This window comes from Nyctibius grandis, chromosome 28 (genome assembly GCF_013368605.1).
Source record: "Nyctibius grandis isolate bNycGra1 chromosome 28, bNycGra1.pri, whole genome shotgun sequence".
NCBI lineage: Eukaryota > Metazoa > Chordata > Aves > Nyctibiiformes > Nyctibiidae > Nyctibius > Nyctibius grandis.
Genome location: NC_090685.1, coordinates 1325520 through 1345510, shown reverse-complemented (window position 1 = coordinate 1345510; position 19991 = coordinate 1325520). Strand labels below are relative to the sequence as shown.

The following is a 19991-nucleotide window of genomic DNA, read 5'->3' as shown; positions in this document are numbered from 1 at the left end:
AGAGAGCTGACAAGCACGTGCAGCTTCCTGCGAGCCCGTTACCTCCAAATAGCCACTGTAATCCAGCTCAATCAGCTCAAAAGTGGCAATGAGCTCTCCCGCTGCTTTGGTGCCTTTGTATACGTCGAAGAACTGCAGGGCAGGTTTGGTGTACGGCTCATCGACCAGCTTCACCTGCGGGACGGCAAAGGCCTGCCCCAGGAACTCGGGGGAGCCCTGTGGGGAAGGGGGGAATAGGTCAAAGCATCCCTGTGTTATTTCACCGCTTCAGAGAAAAGTCCACCACTAATTCCAGCCAATCTGGGACAGCACAAGACTGCTCTTCCACCCTTGCTACCCTCTGCTTTCATTTCCTCTGCTCCATCCAGAGCCCAGAGCAGATGAGACGTGTCTGCAGCAGCTCCTCTTAACTCCCAGTCCATCTCCATGCAGAACTGGGCAAACAACCTGGGACCATGCACCAGAGGCCGTCAAAGTTAGCTGAGGTTGCTCAGAGTCTCCTCTAGCCAGGGTTTGAATGTCTCCAAGGATGGAGATCCTACCAGCTCTCTGAGCTCCAGGCCCAGCATTTGAACTCCTTCTGGGTGAAAATTGCTTCCTTATATCAAGTTGGATTTTTTTCTTGTTCCAACTTGTGTCCATTGCCTGCCATCCTGCCCCTGGGTACCTCCAAGAGAAGTCTGACTCCACCTTTTCTACCCTCTCCACCAGGCAGCTGCAAGCAGCAATAAGACACTGCCTTTGCGTCATCTTCTCCAGGCTGAATATACCCAGCTCTCCACCTCTCCTCACTCCGTCCTGTGCTCCAACTCCAACCATCTTGGTGGCCTCCTCTGGACTCACTTCAGTATGTCAGCATCTGTCTTGTACTGGGACACAGGAGATGGACCCAGGAAAGCTGCTGAGCTACACAGGAGAAGCCGGTGCGAGTCACACCATTCCCCTTACGATAACGAAGAGGCCCAAGGAGAGGAGTGTGACTTCAAAGTACTAATGAAGAGAGAACAGGGTGGCTGAGGAGGGACGGAAGATGACACCTGGGGGCCAGAGAGGAAGGAACAGCCCTAAGAGCTACCTCGTCTGCCCCTGGCTATGAGCCCTCTGCAATGTGAGCCTGCTGAGGAAGCGGGACAGGCACTGGGAGAGGTGTGAGCTTCTGCAGAGAGGACAGATCCCGGATCCGCCGAGCGCTCATCTGGCCGTGGCTCAGGGCATCTCTGAGCCATCTGCGCGCTGCAGCCAGCAGCTTCACCCCAGCTCATAGCAGAAGGCTGCAGAAAGTCTCAACCTCAGCCACAGCGCCCAGAACTCACCGCCACCGGTGGACCAGGATCAAGCTGAGCCACGGAAACCAGAGATGTGGCTCCTAAGTGCCCGCTCATAGCACGCACAAAGAGCTCCTCTGCCTTCCCTGTCCTGGAATCGACAGCAGGAGGGAGGCGTGGCCATACTTACAAATTTACTGTGGCTGAAAAGGTTGATGATGACGATGGGGGTCTCTGTGCTCAACTCTTCTTTTTTCCCATCAACAATGAGCTGGTCAAACAGAAGTAGCTCATTCCACATGGGGCTCAGTGTCTCCTCCAGCATCTGCAGACAGAAGCAGGAGGCCTGAATGTACCACAGCCAGTGGAAACAAACACACGCACTTTGTAAAGAGAGTGAGGAAGCGTGGGCTGATCCCCTCTCCCACACAGCCGGTGCCTGGCAGGAGGGGAGATGGTAAAAGCATGAAATCAGCACTTGGGGCCAACTAGCACGTGCCAGTCAACCTTTGAGACCATGGTCAATGATATATGTTTTGTCAAATTTTCCCTGAACGTAGTTACACCTCCCAGAGCACACAAATACCTCGTGCCTGGAGTTACGAAATTTCCAGGACGGCCACAGCACTGGCCTTCCACATGTCAGTGAGGACATGATGATTTTCCTGTCCCCAAGTCCCCAAGAAGGCAGAGGTAAGAGTTTAAGTGGTCTCACCCTGGTGGTCTGGCAATGAGTCGAAAACACCACTCTAGCAAATGGATCCGAAAGGCCATTGTCATCTGCAGGGAGGATCCCTCGAGCCTGATACAGATGGGCTCGGAGCTGGAAATAGCTGAAATCTGGTAAGAAAAAGAGCAGAGAGGTCCCAGTTGCCCAGTCCAGCCCTGCGTGAGGCCAAACAATGCACGAAGGAGAGGGCCAGCGAGGTAGGAGTGGGCACACCCTGCAAGGAATGGGTACCACTTCTAGGGGCACTCACTGAGGTTCTCAGAAGGCCCACACATCTCTAAAGGTTTGGCCAAGCAAGACAAGCTCAGCAGGATCCCCAGACACCTCTGGGAAGGACACACCTTGTGAAACGTGCAGTGATCTGCTGTGAGCATCTGCTGTGGGGAAGCACCACCAGGTCTCAGCAAAGGGGCAGACCTCATGCCTGTTGCCAGTTTGGCAGCACATTCAGTGCCTACGAAGCAAGCGCCCGTCTGCCTGCTGCTCCAGCTGCGAGTGTGCAGACACATCCTCACGAGAATGAGGACCCACCTGTCCCAGTCATGCCTTGGAGTTGATGTGGACATGATAGATCAGGTTCTACTCCTCGGACACTGACCCTGGGGCAGGACCTCTCATCTCTCTGCTCTCCTGCTCACAGTTAAGTCATGGAAAAGTGGCATCTGCACTTACCATCCCTGCTGAGCCGGCTGGGAGGACTGTAGGCCGAGAGCTGGGCTATCTCCTGTCCACTCTCAGACAGGTACTTGAACTCCTCAGGCAGCTCTGCCAAACAGTTCTTCGCATATTTGGTTACCCCAAGCCACATGTAGATTTCCAGTTTGGCAAAGATCTCACCAGTGTGTAAGTGAGGGACCTGAAAGCACAGGAGGTTTAGCAGGTTTCCCATCTCAGCCATGCCCCCTTCAGACCAAGACGATCACCATCAGCCAGTGATGGACCAAGAGCACAGCAGACAGGTCACCACACTGGCAGAGGCAAATGGTGGTGGAGCAAGAGCTGTGTTTCCTTGTGAACTCCAGGATTTCGGGAAGGAGGGCTGGGAGCAAGGAGGGAGAAGCAGTGTGAAGCAAGCAAGAGCACACTGTTTTGGTGGAAACCCTACCTTCATAAAGACAGTTTGGATCTTCGCACAGTCCTTGCCCTTCTCCTCTTCGACTACCGAGTAGAGGATGTTCTGTGCAGGAACTCTTGCATATGCCACACGCCTGTTGTTGCTGAGCATCCAGATGAGGACATCGGGGAGGGTGCACTGGGGCTGGAGAGAGGAAAGTCAAAGCAGAGGAACAGCACGTATCTTGTCCTCCCTCCACTGACACGGTGACAGCTTTGTCTCCTCGCAGGAGGGACTGCTGCCTGCATGGTGCTTTGGAAATCCAGAGCAAACAAAGGGCCTAATGTTTGGCACATGCTTCTGAAAGCCTCAGCCCTGCAGTACGGCTCTGCAGGTTTCTTGGGGGGATCTGTGATCCACCTTGTTTGTCACTGTGAACACCAGAAGGATGCACTCAGCCCCGTGCCATGACGGGAAGAGGGAGCCCCACGGGACTGGAGAAGTGGCATTTTACCCCACACCTTTGACAGGAGCCCGAGTGCTGATCCATGGGAAGGACCCACATTAGCTGGCATCCCAACAAGCTGAGTGCCCAGCATAAAGTTGAGAGCAGGACTTACAACAAAGCAAATGCAGAGATGGAAGGAACAACTTCTTTTAAACTCTAACCTCAGTTCTCTTCCCCGTCTCAGTTTCCCTGCCATTAGTGTTTGCACTTGTACTTGGTGCTTGTACTTGCAATTTTTCAGTACACGAGTAGCTGAAGCAATTTATTACTGATCTAAACCAAGCCTGCCAGCCTCCAAGCAGCGACTAAAAGTGGCAAGCGCCTGTGAGGGGTGACTCTACAGAGACAGCAACACTCCCACCCGATGGCAGGGAGCAGAAAGGGAGGGGGTTCCTCTCTGTCTGGGGGATCAGAGGCTGGAGCCTGAGGACAGCTTCTCCTCCTGGTGGGGCGAGGGGTGACACCATGCTAAAGCCTATCCCCACATAGCTAAAGGTGTGAAATGATTTGACTTCACCTAGTCAAAGACTTCCCCAAACTCCAACAGTGTCTGTCTACCCAATCCAGCGAACATCGCGGTCTGGTTTACGCTACATGAACACACTGATTTTCCAGAGTTACTTAAAACAGGGCCAGTGAAACTCTGAAAATGGAGTGTCTGCTATGGACGAGAGACTTATTTCAGTGCAAGTCTGAATTTGCAGAAAGCGCCCAGGCTCAGTCCCTGGTGGGAGCGCGGGCAGCAACAAGGCTGTTTTCCCAACCACCTGCAGCCCCGCTGCAGGCACGGCCTCGCGCTGGCCAGGCAGGGAGGGCAGGGAGCCCCGGGTGGCCTGGAGCTGGCCCGGCTCTGCCTCCAACCCACCGCTGAGCGGCTTGGACCCTGCTCCGTCACCACCAGCCCTGCAAAGCTGCCAAGCCTCATCCCTCATAAGAGCCGTTACGTGGAATACGGTAACTTCCAGCAGCTGGAGCTTGGGGTTTCACACAGCAAGGAGAGTCAGCAGAGGAGAAGCCCCAACTCAGGTTAGCGAGAGCCCCGGCAGCCAGCCCCGCGCCCTCTCCTGCTCAGAAACAGGGTGCACTGGGAGCAGCCGTACCTCTTTAGCCATGAAGCGCAGCTTTGTCAGGACCTTCCTTGTCTCCTTAACCTTCTCCTTGACGTTGGCTCGAGTCAGGCGCCGCCTCACGCGGAGCCCCTGCTTTGCGTACAGGACCTGCACGGAGCATGGCCGTCACCGCCCGGCCCTGACCCAGGCACGCCATGCCAGCACCCCTCGCAGGGCTCGGGGGGGAAGCACCAGTGTGCTGGTCGTGTCCATCCTGCCCCATCGCACCCTGACTCCCACCACAGCTCGCTCCCCAGCTGCTGAGAGCAAACCTCCATGAACCTCAATGAACTCCTCAATGAACCGAGCCATTTAGTGAAGGGTGTGGAGAACTGGAGGCTCCAGTAACTCATCAGCTCTGCCGATACCAGCCGGTCACAGAAGTCCACGAGCATCATTTGGGGCAGAAAGACATATAAGGAACAAACATTTTAGCAGCTGGTGGTCTAAGGCTCCAGACAGTGCCTAGGGGAGACTTTGCACAGGGAGCAACCTGGGGCCATGGAAGTGTGGGAATACGAAGATGTAGGAAAGTGGAAGATGGGGCTGGGCTTTCATGTCCATTAGTTGACAGTGTACACACCCGAGGAGAGACTTTGTGATGAACCAAAACTAACAATGAAATCCCAAAGGAATTCAGGGTGCAAACACAGTCTGAACTGACAAGGCCAGAAAACTCATCTCTTGGGCTGGGCCTCTCTTCCAGAGAGTCTCAGACTTACCAGAGTACCTTCACCATAGCTCAGGGAGGCAGAGGGAAGGGAGCTGCAACCCAGACATGCCTAAATTTTATTTCCTGCTGCTGCCATTGCATTCTGGTCAGCCTTTCAGAGCTTTGTAGTCTGATGGGGACTATGACTACAGCCGTGCCCTGCTGTGCTGTGATGGAGTAACCGTGCTCTCAGCTAGCTGGCCTTGTCTGCAGGATTATGAGTGCCTAGAAGTTCCCCTCTCCAGGGACAGGCAAACGGACGGCTGTTGTAGATCTGCTGGATCTGATGGGGTACCCAGCCTACGGGCTGCATTTCCAGGGGCAGTGGTTCTCAGTGAGCTCACCCAAAACTGCCTGCAGGAACAGCTGCACCAAAAGGCTTCCAGGAACCTGCTGGGCAGCAACATGCACGTGCTCAGCCACACATGCCCCACAGGAGAGGAGGGATGGCATCAGGGCACAGCATCCACATAAAACTGGAGGCAGCTATGGCCAGTCCCTGCCTCTGTTCCCTGTGCTGGAAGCTGCATTGCTCTGAGCAGAAGTGGGAGATGCTGCAGTAAAAGCCTATGACTGATACCATGAATCTAGCCCCAAGTTTCCCTCTTAGCATCAACTCTAGCTGGTCCTCCAGAAGCATCCCCCAGAGCAGGGATTGCACAGACTCCCACCACCACCACCAACCCCCACAGCTTACGATGTTGTGCATCAGGTACTTCATCCGACATCTGTCAAGGTTGTTGGGATGTGCCATTGTTTTTCTCTCTGTGCTGAGTGAGTATTGCCTGCAATGAGAACAGCAGCCCAGGCTGCATCCCCTGGCAGAGCTCGGCTCACGCAGCAGGGGCACAAGCTCCAAATCCCTGGTACTAGTCTGGATGCATCAGAAACCCCCCTCTCCGCAATGCCCTCTCTTCTGCAAGCTTTTTGATTCGGAAGGTACGCTGGGGATTGCTGAGCACCTTCTACTGTCACCACCACAAGGCTGGGGACTGAAGTGCTATCGGAGCCCACTGGGCATTCACAGTGTTTGGAACACTGATCTTCTGTTTGCGTGATTGAAGAGAGCGAAGGAAATGTCCTAACGTTTAGGAAACACCCAGGAGTCCAGGAGCATTAAGGCTGCAGTCTGTGGCACCTGTGCTTCCCAGGACTGGGGTCTCCTTTCCAAGCTTGAGGAGCTACAGGGTCCTTTCCCCAGGTCATCCTGGTTTTATTCTGCTCACCTGCCTCAAGAGGATGAGAGCAGGCTGCGCACAGCGCAGGCAGAACATGATACGACCTCTTAACCTGCAAACAAGAAACCTTACAAACAGGGACATGCTAACCTGCATCCAGCTACAAATTCCTCCAGCACCTCTCTGAGCCGCTCTTCTGCTTTAGCCTTTGGCCTTCTCATGAGCTTCTCCACATCGTCCAGCCCCTGCTCCTGGGGGGAAAGCACAACGTTTGCCACAAATGGCTTGTGCCCTTCTGCGGAGCTGGGGAGCATGAGAGTGCTGCAGGTCAGCGCTGTGCTGCCCAGGGCTCTCTGGAACCTGGGGATAACCTTAACACTGGTTGTTACAACACCTTGTGTCTCAGTCCTTGAGCAGCCACTGAAACACACAAGCAACCCGGCAAGCTCTGCTTTTGGATTTCTAAGCCCACGAGGGAAAGACGAGGCCCTGGAAAGAGCCTGCACTCCCCTGATGAGAGCCCGAGGCTGAGAGCCTGCTTGCAGCAGCATCTCCCCAGCGCTCCTGCAGCTCAGGACGGGCAGCAGAGGAGCTTTTTGTCACAGACGTCCTGTCACGCACACCTCCCAGAGACACCCCCAGGCTGCAGCACTCACTGCCCTTACCCCACACGTCTAAAGGGCAGGTGGGACTGAGCCCTGTGAGACACGGACTCACAGCAGGGCTGAGGCTGTTTGAGGGAAACATCTCACAGAGCAACTGCATGTGCTCCAAGGAAAGCACACCAGGAAGGACCGAGCCGCAGACAGACACCCCGAACACGCTACCAGGCGCTCTGCCAGCTTGACAATCCAGTTGGAAATGTAGAGTCTCCAGGTGTGATCCTCCCAGTAGCTCCACACGTACACGCAGGGCTTCTCGTGCATCATGGGCAGGCAGCTGTATGACCTAAGGGCAGCAGGCACAGGCGGTCAGGGCCGCTGCTCGCAGAAAGCACGTGCTACATCACGATGCAGCGCTTGCGCTCTCAGCACAGGGAGCAGCATCAGGGCTCTGTCCTCCTTGCAGAGAACCAGCTGTTTCGGGCCCTGCACCACGGATATGGATGCAAGCTGCTGGATCTGCCCTTTGCCATCCCAAACTAGCACACGGGGTTTCTAGCAGAGGGAGCAGCGCGTGCCCAGATGAATGAGGCTGATGGGAGCGTGGGATGTGGCTGAGATCTCTTGCTGTTATGGGACTGAGTAGCAGCAGGCACAGGGCTCACAACGCAAACACCAGGACATTGCCAGCCGTGTGGGACAAACCAGGCAGCACTCCCAGAGCAAACAGATCTCCAGAAGAGCTCGTGTATGTGTCTCGCCTGCCCAACACAGGACAGCATGTGCTGAAGTACTCCTCTCCTTCCTCCGCGCTGGAATCAAGCCCTTAGGATGCTGCTTGTTAACCAGCAAAGGGGCTGCTGTTACTGATGCGTCACAGTTTCCCTGGGCCCTGTCCTTGGCCACCTGCACACATCAAGCAGACCCCGTAGGGCCTGTAGGGCTAACGGGCAACAGCAGCCAGCTAGGCCATGGCAAGCTGCAGGGTTGCAAAGAGGAGAAACACCTGCACAGCACTCGCATTGCTGAGCAGCCTTCTAATAACATCTGGAATAACCGACCTGGGAGGCTGAGGCAGGGTCAGGGCAGGTGGGAAAGCAGGACGAAGAAGACTCACCTGTCATACTCCACAGGCTCTGGTCTCTGGCTCTTTGTCACCGACTTGTTCAGTGCTGCTGAAGCTGGGGCCAGGACTTCAACATCCAGCTCACCATCTGAACCAGGGTCCAGCAAAGGCTGCTTTTCTTCTTTCACTTCTCCCTTTTCCACTTTTCTCCATCCTTTGGTCACAACTTCTTCAGCTTTGCCGTAGTTTCCTTGAAGTTACACATTAAACAGTAAACAGATGAGTGGGATCACTGTTAAACAAGTTTGCTAGCTTGCAAAATCAGAGCGCAATCACCCTGCCAAGAGAAGCACATGGGCATGCACTGCTTTTGGAACCAGCAGTTCAATAGCATCCAACCATCAGAGCATCACAAGGACCAGGAGGTCTGAGAGGGAGCTGGGCAATTGCAAGTCCTTGTGTATGCCTTCAAGTTCCACCAGCTCCACCAAGTGCCTGCTAACTGCCATCTACAGCCCTACACTGGGGTCAGCACCGCTTAGGAAGACTTCCCAGCATCAAGCATCTCCACACATCCAGCTTAGCAGGTGGGGGCTCGGACCTGCTCTCCTGCCATTGTTTCCCCATCACCTGCTGTCACAGCCCCCCAGCACCATATGGCCAACCCCAGTATCCCAGATTCCCTCCTTTGCTTCCCTTTCTTGCTCCCAAACGCTGCTACCTCTTCTCAGCCCCACTTCCGAGGAGGGCTTCAACAACTCTCCCCAAACAGGCCGTTCAGACAAATACTGAAAATCTCCAGTCCCACAGGAGAGCATCCAGACTTTTAAGGTAATTAAAGCACTGTGCGCACTCCCCGGCCTCATCCCCTGTTCTTCCTGAGCTCCTGTTTTGGAGGAACCCTTGTGCAAGGGCTGACACCTTGGGACTGCAGTGCTGACTTGGGCTGTCAGAGGGAGATTCTCACTGTTCCCATAGCTTCTGGACATGGGTCCCCGGGGAATACCCACCTATAGAGACTTCAAAGCTGACAGGCTTGGAGCCGAGAGAGGAGTCCATCATTGTGGCTTCAAAGAAGGCAGCAAAGAGGAGGAATTCCTCCTTCTTCCCCAACGCGTTCTGAGCAAGGAGACAGAAATCAGCCCCAGAGCCTTGTGTGCCAAAGCATTGATTGCCTCAGTGGAAATCTGGAGGGCACCAGCGCATGGCCAGTGCCTGCCAGCCCTCCCAGGGGACATCAGCGGGATGCTGCTGAGGCTGGTGCCTGCCAGCCCTCCCAGGGGACATCAGCGGGATGCTGCTGAGGCTGGTGCCTGCCAGCCCTCCCAGGGGACATCAGTGGGATGCTGCTGAGGGCGGTGCCTGCCAGCCCTCCCAAGGGACGTCAGCAGGATGCTGCTCAGGTCACCACCACTGGGTTGCCAGATGCGGGACGAGTTTTCTTGGCAATCCTGAGGGCTTGGTGCAGAGCCACGGCTTTGGCTGATGCTTGTGTGAAGCCACTGAGCAGGTTTGTAGGCTAAGGGGTGGCTACTGTACCCACACAGCTGCATCTCGCCTGCCTTTCCCAGGCCAAGTGGAGACCCAGGGCCAGCTAACAGCTCCCTGGCTCCAGGGGAGCGGTAGTACATGCCCAAAGGCAGCTGTGCCCTGGGAATAACACCCGCATGAGTCCTCCCTGCGCCAGGAAGGCAGCACATGTGGGGATGCTCCAGCCTTGCTGTGGAAGGCAGTTTTGAGGTTGCGGGTGTGGCCTCGGCCCTTGCAGAGGCTGAGAGAGCCCTGGACAACCCAGCAATGGGCAGGGTGGGTTTACTCCAGCACTGTTACAGCAGCAAGTGATCCCACTGCCCCTTCCCCATGAGGCCCATGCATGCTGCAGGCTGGCATGGGTCAGCCACAGCAGGACTCACCTCGGGGAGTGGATGAAGCTCTTCCACCTCCACAGTGACCTCCCCAGGCTGCTCGGCCTCCTGAGAGCCCCCAGCTTCCTCCTCTCCCAGCAGCTGGCTCAGTTCTTTGGCTTTCTCCTTGGATTTCTTACTTTTCTTCTTCAGCTTCAGTTTGCTTAGGGCACCTTTTGTCTTGTCCCCAAGCTTCCTCTCTGCCACGCTGGGGCTGCTGAAGATCTCCACTGTGACGGCCATGAGGATGCGCCCGCGGTAGAAGATCCCCTCACCCATGCCCTCATTGAGGTCCTTGTGGATGTCCCTCAGAGCCGAGTTCTGGGGGGAGCCATACAGGTTCACCCAGGCTGGGCCAAACGTGGGGTTAAAGCCTGCGGCGACAGGGACGGGGTCTAATCACACCACAGGGTGCTGCTGCAGAGAGACCCTTCCCCAAGAGGACAGCCCAGGACACAGGGATGTGAGTGTGCTTCGGCCACTCCTGCTTCCCACCTCCAGGACACTACCACGGCCGAGCAGAGGGTGTGTGGCGTGGGGCGCCCAGGACGCCCGGCCCCGGGGGCAGCCGTGCCAGGTCTCACCATTCCTGCCAGGGTCTGAGATCTGCTGCAGGTCAAGGTAGTGTGTAGCGATGGCCACGTCACCAACATTGGCATCATCCAGCACCTGGACCTTTATCTTCCTGGCCAGAGGCGGAAACATCTCGATGAAGCCGATCTGCTCGTTCCACTCAGGCTCGGTGGTGCTGGTCTCCACCGATGTTTCCCCCTGGGAAGGAGAAAAGCGTGAAAGCCACGCGGTGCCAGTCGGTGGCCAGAGCCCGGGCTGCCTCAGACCCCCCGTGGGAACAGCACATTCCCCTGTTCCGCCTGCAGACGGGGCTGGGCAGGCTCCCAAGGTGGCAGTGTCCCTGCTCCTGCCCCGGCCCAGCCATCGCTCTTTGCTTCACCAAGGGGGGCTGCCCCAAGGCACAGCCGAGGGAAACGCTGGAAGAAAGCGGGCAGCACCACCAGACCCAGAGGCACCGCAGGGTCCCCTGGGAGCACCCCCAGGCCCACCATGCTGCCCAGGGACTGATTCTCATCTTAATGGATATCGCAGGACCAGAAACCCTGGCCTTGGGTGCAAGAAAAGGGCCGTTAGCTCAGTAAATTCTCCTGAGGGTGTCAGGCTGAGCCCAGCTTGCCACAGAGGACTTCTGCTCCAGGATTTATGCGACCCGTTCCCTGCGTTTCTCTGCCCGCGCAGGCAGTAGCCCAGGCAGTGGCTGTGCTCAGGGCTGGGGCTGTCCCGCGTGCAGCTCTCTGCAGAGACAAAAGTCCCATGAAGGCCTTCTCACCCAGACACCGCGTGTCCACAGCCACCCAGCTCCGGCCACTGCCAAAGACAGCCAGAGCTGGGCTCTCCCACCCTGTCTGTGGTGGGATTGCTGTGTCCCACGGAGGTTCCTGGTAGCATCAGCCGAGCGCATGCTGCTGTGCAGCCACGGGAGGACCAGCCTGGCCCCATGCAGATCCCCCCACAGACTCACCTGCTGCCCGCAGAACGAGACCTGCACGTATGGGTCAATAAAAACTTTTTTCTCCCCTATGATCTTGGAGAAACCACCCATGATGCCCGCGCTCATGCTGGGCAGGCCCTCGGCACGATACAGCTTGATGCAGACCCTGGCCCAGGGTCTCTCTGCGGGGACTCTCTTAGGCAGCAGCAGGTTCCTGAAAGACAAATTCATGTTCTGGCTCTCTCCTGGAGCCCAGGAAACAAGATGCAGGAGGTTTGGATCCTGCCCCACCACAGGTCTCTCTCCCTGGGTCTTTCCCCGTCAGAAGAGGGAAAAAATGGAGCAAAAAAGGTAGCGTGAAGAGAGACATGACTGTTTTCCCCAGGGCCATGCAAGACCGCTCTGCACCTACCTTTCAATGTCCTCATCCCGGCTGCTGGAGGAGGTGGGAAGGGAACCCACAACGTCCCCGCGTGCGGTGACGGAGATGTTGCACTTTACAAAGCCTTTCACGCCTGCCCGGGTGTCCGTGGGGTCACTGATCACAGCCCACTTCTGGAAAAATCTGTGGTCTGAGAGGGAAGGTAAGGAGGTCCCTGTGAAGAGCCCAGGTTACCACTGCACATCCCAACTATGTCTGCCTCTGAAGGTGCCTCTGAAGGGGGTGTCACCAGCCCTCAGACAGCCGGGAGGAGAAGCAAGTGCTGGTCCTCATGTGAACTGAGTGCTTTAAAGACAGGGCCCTCACCAGACCCAGCAGAGCACGGAGACAAAGTTTCGGACAAAGCGGGGCCAGGGAGCAGGTACGCAGTGCAGTCGGTCATACCTGGCTGGCTGTACACTGTCACAACGTCCATCTTGAACGTTCCTATGCATGTTCCCAGGAACGGTATCGTCTTTGAGTGAAAAACCTGCAGAGAGCACAAAAGCCCCTGAGCACCAAGAGATGTGGGCAGCCAGATGACACATCCAGACATCTCTGAGGAGGACAGGACTGCTAAGAGATGCCTGTTCCAATGCACAGCTAGTGGTTGCAAGCTCCTCACGCACACTGACCCATCTGAGTTAGTCCTGGGACAAACCCATTCCTGCCCAACCGTTGCCACAAAGCCCACCAGTTCATAGCCCTCAGTCAAACCTGGGCCAAGGCAAATCCATGTGCAACCAATTCAGCAGCTTCTGCCAGCTCCAGATAAGCCAAACCCCTATGACGGACCAAGGGCAGACCTGCTTTCCCACAGGGAGTCCTATGTCCATATCCCACTGGGTCAGGGCAGAGCCATGTCCCCACCAGGCTAGTGTCTCTCCCAAAACCCAAGCCTTGCTTGGTTCTTGCTGAACCCACACCAGCAGAAGAGACATGCAGCCTTTCACAGGGAAAGCGCTGGAGATCGTGTGGCAAAGGAGGTCTGGCTGGGTTTAGCTGTCTTCAGAAAAGTCCCATGTCTTGGAGGAGCCCCTACACTTTGAAGACTCTGCCTGCCTGGGCTTATCTACAAGCACAAATCACTGCTGAGCTCCCCTCACAGTAGCCATTCACCTCCACAACCTGCAGGATGAGGCTCCAGGGTAAGGGGCAGCAGGGAATCACCCCCAAAAGAGCGGGGCAGCAAGGCAACAGGCAAGAGTGGGTAGTGAGACACTGGCCCAAGTTGCCCAGAGAAGCTGTGGCTGCCCCCTCCCTGGCAGTGTTCAAGGCCAGGCTGGATGGGGCTTGGAGCAACCTGGTCTAGTGGAAGGTGTCCCTGCCCCTGGCAGGGGGGTTGGAACTAGAAGATCTTTAGGGTCCCTTCCAACCCAAACCACTGTGTGTGTGGTTCTGTGCAGAAACTGCTCCAGAGGCCCCACTTCGGTCAGTGGATGCAGAGAAAACCTGACACGGAGGAGGTGGGAAGGCAGCAGTGCCCAGCGCTGGCCCAGGGTGGGACCGGGTCTCTGCCCCACTGTGGCCGCAGGAAGGTCCTGTGGTCTCTCTGCAGGGCAGATGCCTCTGGCTGGAAATCCTGCCTGGCACTGGTACCCTTGCTTTGCCCATCAATCCCAGCGTTCACATGCAGAAGCGTTGGGCTGTACCAGTTACCGACAAAGGATAAAGAGGAGGACGTACTTACCGAGATCTCTATGAGTCTGTGGAATAAGATGTCCCTTGGCTCATGGAATTCGAACAGAAAATACTGAAAGAGAAGACCAAGACAGCTGAGCCCTTGGCTCCATAAGTGCCTCTGCCCGAGGCAGCATCCCCTGCAAGGATGGCCCCAGCCACCTGGGACACTGGCAGGGCAAGGACAGGGTCTCGGTCCACATCACATACTTCATTGTAGAAGGGGCAGTTTGTTGACTTCTGCGTCGCCGTCTGCCTCTTCTCCTCTCCAACCTTGACTACCACAAAGGGGTTAATGTTCACCCCCACCAGCTTCTGCGCTTCAATGATATTAATCCCAACCTGAGAAAATGTAGGAGAAAACCCTCGGATCAGCTCTCTCCTCGCTTCCAGCTCCAGCTTGAGCTTGTTTCAGCAATACCAGTACGCAAATGCGCAGGGCCCTCTCGCCGCAGGGGTGGACGCTCAGAGCTGGCAAGAGCATGGCTGCCAAAATCTGCTACAACCAGGACAAACCAAAACAGTCTTTGAGATATTTGTTTCTTTCAGACAAGCAAGGAAATGAAGTGTTAAATCGCCAGCACCTTTGACAAGAGCGGCCTCCTCAACGGCACTGTCCCCCCAGCAGCACTGTCCCCACTCAGCTCCTGATCCCAAACCTGCTGCTCCCACATGGTGGGGTCCACAGAGCATCTTGGAGAAGATGCTCTTTGTATCTTCTGTCAGTACTTCTCTTTGGATCCTACTGAGATGGACACCATCGGAAAGACTGGAAGGCAGCAGTCTCGTTTGCTGCAACCGGTTACAGGTCTGAGACATGGGAGAAAGGTTCTCACACTTGCTCTCAGTACAAGCAACCAGGCAGTTGTTCAGGGGAAGAATAATAGCTTCAAGAAAAGGATGGTGGGAAATTCCAGCCCCCTACAAAAGCTTCCTGTTTGGTGGATAAGACCCAGCCCTGAAAAGCAGGAGACCCAAACGTGAGTACATGTTTACTTAGAACCAGGAAAGGATTTAAATCCATGCCAGGCTGGGAGACCTGCCCTGAAACCTGCAGGGTGAAAGATGGGACTGAACTCCATTTCCAAACTTCCCAGTGGTTTCAAATAAACCTGATGCCAGAGCATCGGCCAGAGCCACAGCTTCACATCAGCCTCCCGGCATCTCCAATAAAGCCCCTGCAGCAGCCCTCCACCCCCAGCCATGTCCCACAGGTGTCCCTGGGGGCCCAGGTAAGGACCTGGAGAAGCTGGCAGGCACCAGCCCTGCCTGGGTGCTCTCTGAAGCTCTGCTCAGACAGCGTGTTGCAGTGGCACATGTGGCTGTCAGGCTGGTCCCCTTCTCCTGTACACCCATAGCTAACCACATGGCCCAAAAAGAAACCCTGCTCTGGGCTGGCTGGTGCTGGAGCCAGCACTTGTGGACGCAGTTCATTCAGGGAATCTCACACGTCACCCAGGGAAGCCACACAAAGCAAGAAGGCGTCTTCATGCTAGAGGCCTCACCAGGGTATGTGGCAACTGGAGAAGGCCCAGCCCGCAGCAAGGCAGCGAGGGACCAGCCACGGGGGCAGGGGCAGCTGCAGGGATGCGCGCTCAACGCTGCAGTACCTGGAAGCTGTGCGGGGTTGGGGTGGCAAAGAGGTCCCGTGCGAAGCAAAGTCTGGAGCGGCTGCACAGAAAAACAACGTGGGTGAGCAGGTGTCTTCATCTGCCTGGACCCGAGCAAGCCCCCACCAAGGGAAGCAATGGAAACCCTGGCAAATAACGGCTCCTTGGCCCAGGAACGAGTAAATCCCCAACAGTCCCTCTTTGGGGACACGGAAGGTGGAAGGTTTCTGACATTTTGCAGAAGCAGAATGCCAACAGGTGCAGGATTCCCCCAGAAATCACCCCATGAGCTGGTACTCCCCACCCCAGGGCCCAAGCAGGGGCAAGAGAGGACAGCACGCCATGGGTACCTCTTCACAGGGCTGAAGACAATGCCCGACACCTCCATCTCAGACACATCATAGAAATCTTCCTCCTCCTCTTCCTCCTCCTCCTCCTCCGTCTCCAGGCCCTTCGCCAGCCTCCTGCCCAGCGCGGCGGCCCTCCTGTCCAGCTCGCTGGCTCTCGGCCCCTCGGCTGCCCTGCAAACCCACCGCAGTGTCACGGGCCGCAGCGTCAGCCCCGACGAGCGCGGTGTGCGCTCTCCTCCACCCGGGAGGGTGGGCCGATACACTGACAAAGCAGAGCTACTTACTCCACCTCCTCAAATCCATGGTTGCGGATGATTAACTCTGAACTGTAAGAAAAACAGATGCTTTGCTGAAAAAAACAAGCGTGTTGCGGCTGTTCGCTGACAGTAACAGTGCCACAGCCACACTCCTGCTTGGCTCTCGGCAGGGACACGAGTGTCCTCCTAAGCGATGCTTTTCCACTGCCCACCCCATGTGCCTCTGGCACTCCAGACGTGACCCTGCCCAGACCTTGCTGCTGCCTGTCATCCTGTCCGCCCAGACACCCGCATCCCCCCCGGCTGTGGGCACCACCCGTGCGCAGGATTGCCTGGTCCAAAGCCACGCTCTCTGCAGCTTTGCAACCACCGTGTCTTGCTCCCATCAGCCAGGAATGCTGCAGAAATGCTCTCGAGTCCAAAAGGACCCCCAAGGTGCAGCGGGTTGTTGCAGTCATGGGCTCTTTGTGAAGGCGAGGTATTTTCTTTCTGAGAGCCCTGCTCCCTTATTGCTGCTGGAGAGCAGAGATGCATCAGCCCGGCCAGAGGTGGAGAGTAGCCAAGGCTGGATTGCATCCCAAAGGCTGCCACTGGCAAAGGCAGCTGCCTGGAAATTTGCTCCTCCCGGGATTTCGGTACCTGTCTTGCATCTGATAGACAAAGTCCTCTTCAACCCAGGTCCCAGCTGAGCCATCTGGAGGCTGGTAGCGCAAATCCAACTCAATGTAGATCTACAAACAGAAAACTAAACTGCCTGAGAGCTTGGCAGCCACAAGACAACTGCAGAAATGTCACAGAAAAGGGGAAGGGGAGTGTGGAATTATAAAAGAAGTGAGATGCTGGCGGAAAGAAGGGGAAGGAATGGAGTCACAACCCCATAAGAAGCCTATTTATACCTATTCAGACGTTCCTTGCCTGCCTCCATCAACAAGCTAGAGTTAACAAAACGCCCTCCCCTACAGCTTCCCAAACTCCAGGGTTCACTGAATAAAAGCTGGCTCAAGTTTCCAAATCTAAAATATACCACACAGAGGCCCCTGAGAGCCATCTCGGGGCACTTTAGACAAGGAAAGTGGGGACAGCCCTGCAGCAGAGCAAACGTGCAGGTGTTTGGAGCAGTCCCTCTGTGGGAGGCACGAGACAGCTGGCAGAGCATCCCCAGGCACGACAGCTTGGTTTAAAACACCACAGAAGCCATAAGCACACCCAGAGTTTGCATCACAGGAGACATCGACTTAGCGTTCATGACAAAGGACAGCCCAAGAAGTATGGGGCACGTTGGGTATCGGCACAGGTTCGAAAACACTTGGTCTGCAGGTGACCAGCCTGATCTCAAACCAACACAAACACACAAGAATTTCCCAGCAGAGGCCAAAATCGCAGCCGTGGAGGAGGTCACTTCCCACAGGCTGAAGGGGACGTACAAGCTGGGTTCATAGCTCAGCCCCTGGAAAACACGTGTTTCTGGGAGGAGAAATACAGCCCAAGGGAGCAGTAGTGTGGTGGCCAGGAAAGGCAGCAGCCAGCAAAGGCTGGATGGATGCCAAAGCCTGAGATAAAGCTGGGTGAATAGCTGAGGCTCTAAAACAACCCTTCAAACCACCAGGAGAAAAACACAGTGCAAATAGCTGAAGTCCCACAGAAGAACAGGACTTGGAATAACAGGAAGGGCTTTGCTAAAGGAGCAGCAGTTGAAACAGCCTCCCTCCCTTGGGGACGTGTCTCTGCCCAGCTGAGCTGAGGGAGAGGGCTCAGGCTCTCCCGGGTGGGTGTCCAGTCTTGCCTGCCCTGTTTCTGTCCCCCACAGCCCTTGTGCAGCCCCAGGCTGCCCAGTCAAAAACTAACCTGGCAAAACCGAGCGGGGCTGGTTTCTGGCTGGAGTGGCCCATCAGCAGGAGCGCTGCTGTTAGCACCAGGGAAGAGGCAGCTGGGGCAAAGTGATGGGCCGCAGAGCAGTTCTGACCCTACAGCGGTGTAAGTGCCCCCAGCTCGGTCCCCTCAAACCATCGCCAGCGTGAAGTGCTGCCGACGGGTCGGACTAGTCCCTGTCCCTTTGCCGGCACGAACATTACGCGGCGAGCTGCATCAGGCTAAAAATCATCCTGGAAACGCTCAGATTCCCCCTGGACCTGCTCCCTGATCCAGCCAGCTCAGCAACAGGAGAAAGCTGTGCCTGTTCCACCCCAGCTCATGGTCTGGTAGCCACAGGGCTGCATCCCACGTGCCACCGCGGGGGTGAGTCAGGTTGCCCGTGGGAAGGGCAAACAGGGGTGCAGCACATGGCAGGGCTGCCCGCCTCCGCCTCCCCTCCTCCCGGCCCTGCCCGCGGCCCTGGCACCGCGCCCCGGCTGCCCAGCGCTGGCTGAGCCGGGCCTGGCAGGAAACAGTTCACTTGTGGGTCGAGTTCATTTTCCACCAGCACGAAGGGCCCAGCGAGCCCCAGCGTGGGGCGGGAGGGGAGCAGGAGCAGCAGAGCAGAGCAGCGGGGCAGGTGGGCGTCAGAGCTGCTCACGCTGCCCCGGACCACCGTCACGCCATCGGGTCAGCGCTGGTGTTTAACCCAACAGCTCACAGGGTCCCGAGGCAGCTTCAGCCTCACCCCGCCAGCTCCCCTCTGCTTCGCACCCTGCGGCAGCCCACACCCATGCGCTGCGCGGTGCAGGAAGCAGATGAAATGCTTCCTCATACATCCATCGCCAGGAGCTGGGGAGGTTCTCCCAAGCCTCCCTCTGCTCATCCAGGCCCTCGGCAGGTCTCCAGGGCCCCCTGCCCACCCCACACACTTCTGGATGCTCCTAGAGCCACTGGATGGGTGCGAAGTGGCTGCAGCCCCGCGCAGAGAGGGCACAAACGCCACAGTGCTCCCAGGCCCAAAGCAGCACCTTGGGCTCCCCCTCAGCCCCAAATCCACCTGGGAAGCGCCACACAAGGCTTCCCACAAAGCCTTCCAAGGCCACCACTTACACCAGTGACTCTGTGGTTCCTGTCGACCAGGGCCTCCCGCAGGATCAGCCTCCCAGACGTCGTCAGGTGCTGAAGGCTGAGGATGAGGGTACCGAGAAGCCTGAAACAAAACCAGAGGCTGCAGCAATACTGTACGTAGCATCAGTGCCTGCATCCTGGGGGAAGAGAGTACCAGACCCCTGCTCTCCTGCTCACAGCACCGCCGAGCCGCGGCGCAGGCAGTGAACTGCTGCAGCACCTTCCCCGGGGAGTCTGGCAGCTGAAACACCTGAGACCCACGGACCCTGCAGCAGGTCGTGCCTCCATCCCAGTGATGCCCAGGGACCTGCTGGCAACCGAGCTGTCATCAGTGGTTAAAGGCTTGTGCAGACGCAGTCCCACCGCGTGCGAGGGGCCTCTCCCCTTGGGCAGAGCTGGGCGTCACGGGAGCCAGCCTGGGCCCGGGCACCTGGCGGAGCTGGCAGACTCTTCCCAGACACAACGAGGAAGCAGAGTCTCCACACAAGGAAATACAGAAGCAGGACATAAAGCCTTGGCCGCAGGGATGTCTGCAGCGAGTTGGGCCAAAATTTACCTGCTCCAAAGGGGCTTCTCCCTGGGGAAGGGTCATCTGTCTCCCTACAAGTAGCAGTAACACATGCAGGGTCGCATTCAGCCACTCCTAACCCCACCTTGTGCTACCGCTGGCTGGAGCCTGTTTGTACCCCGGCCTCCATCTCCCCGTGGCAGCTCTGCCGCAGCCAAGTAAAGCCCCGCATGAAGCAGAGCTGCCTGCTGGAAACCACCATCGCAGCATTCCACTGCCCTTCCAGGACCCAGACGGGAGGAATCATTCCCCGGTCACCTCCACTTGAGCTGAGAGCTGCTGATCCCCTCTCACCTCCCTCTCTCTGAGACACTGCGCCTGGCTCGCCTCCTGCCCCGGAGGAAGGAGTCCCGCCGCTCATCCCCCTCCTCTCCAGCTCTCCCAGCTGTGTGCTGCTGCACAGAGAGGCCGCACAAGTCCAGAGACCACAGATCAAGGCAGCGGCATAACAAATTTTCCCCTTCTGTCTTCCACACTCTCTTTATTTTGAT

The 19991-nt window shown here is 56.8% G+C and overlaps 1 protein-coding gene across 1 annotated transcript in view; it reads right to left on the bottom strand.

Moving 5' to 3' along the window:
* The window catches only part of LOC137674308 (fer-1-like protein 4), a 37637-nt gene that overhangs the window by 15539 nt on the left and 2107 nt on the right, over positions 1-19991 (bottom strand). Inside the window, exons 4-26 of the mRNA XM_068419557.1 lie at positions 18915-19014; positions 16590-16681; positions 15978-16019; positions 15694-15864; positions 15344-15404; positions 13944-14075; positions 13744-13806; positions 12459-12543; positions 12045-12204; positions 11663-11846; positions 10713-10899; positions 10138-10502; positions 9235-9343; positions 8276-8474; positions 7384-7504; positions 6707-6807; positions 6076-6163; positions 4658-4774; positions 3101-3253; positions 2668-2851; positions 1981-2105; positions 1456-1590; positions 43-216 (exon numbers count right to left, since the gene is read on the bottom strand). Of these exons, the coding sequence (XP_068275658.1) occupies positions 43-216; positions 1456-1590; positions 1981-2105; positions 2668-2851; positions 3101-3253; positions 4658-4774; positions 6076-6163; positions 6707-6807; positions 7384-7504; positions 8276-8474; positions 9235-9343; positions 10138-10502; positions 10713-10899; positions 11663-11846; positions 12045-12204; positions 12459-12543; positions 13744-13806; positions 13944-14075; positions 15344-15404; positions 15694-15864; positions 15978-16019; positions 16590-16681; positions 18915-19014 (3148 nt within the window). The remainder of the gene's footprint in view (positions 1-42; positions 217-1455; positions 1591-1980; positions 2106-2667; positions 2852-3100; positions 3254-4657; positions 4775-6075; positions 6164-6706; positions 6808-7383; positions 7505-8275; positions 8475-9234; positions 9344-10137; positions 10503-10712; positions 10900-11662; positions 11847-12044; positions 12205-12458; positions 12544-13743; positions 13807-13943; positions 14076-15343; positions 15405-15693; positions 15865-15977; positions 16020-16589; positions 16682-18914; positions 19015-19991) is intronic.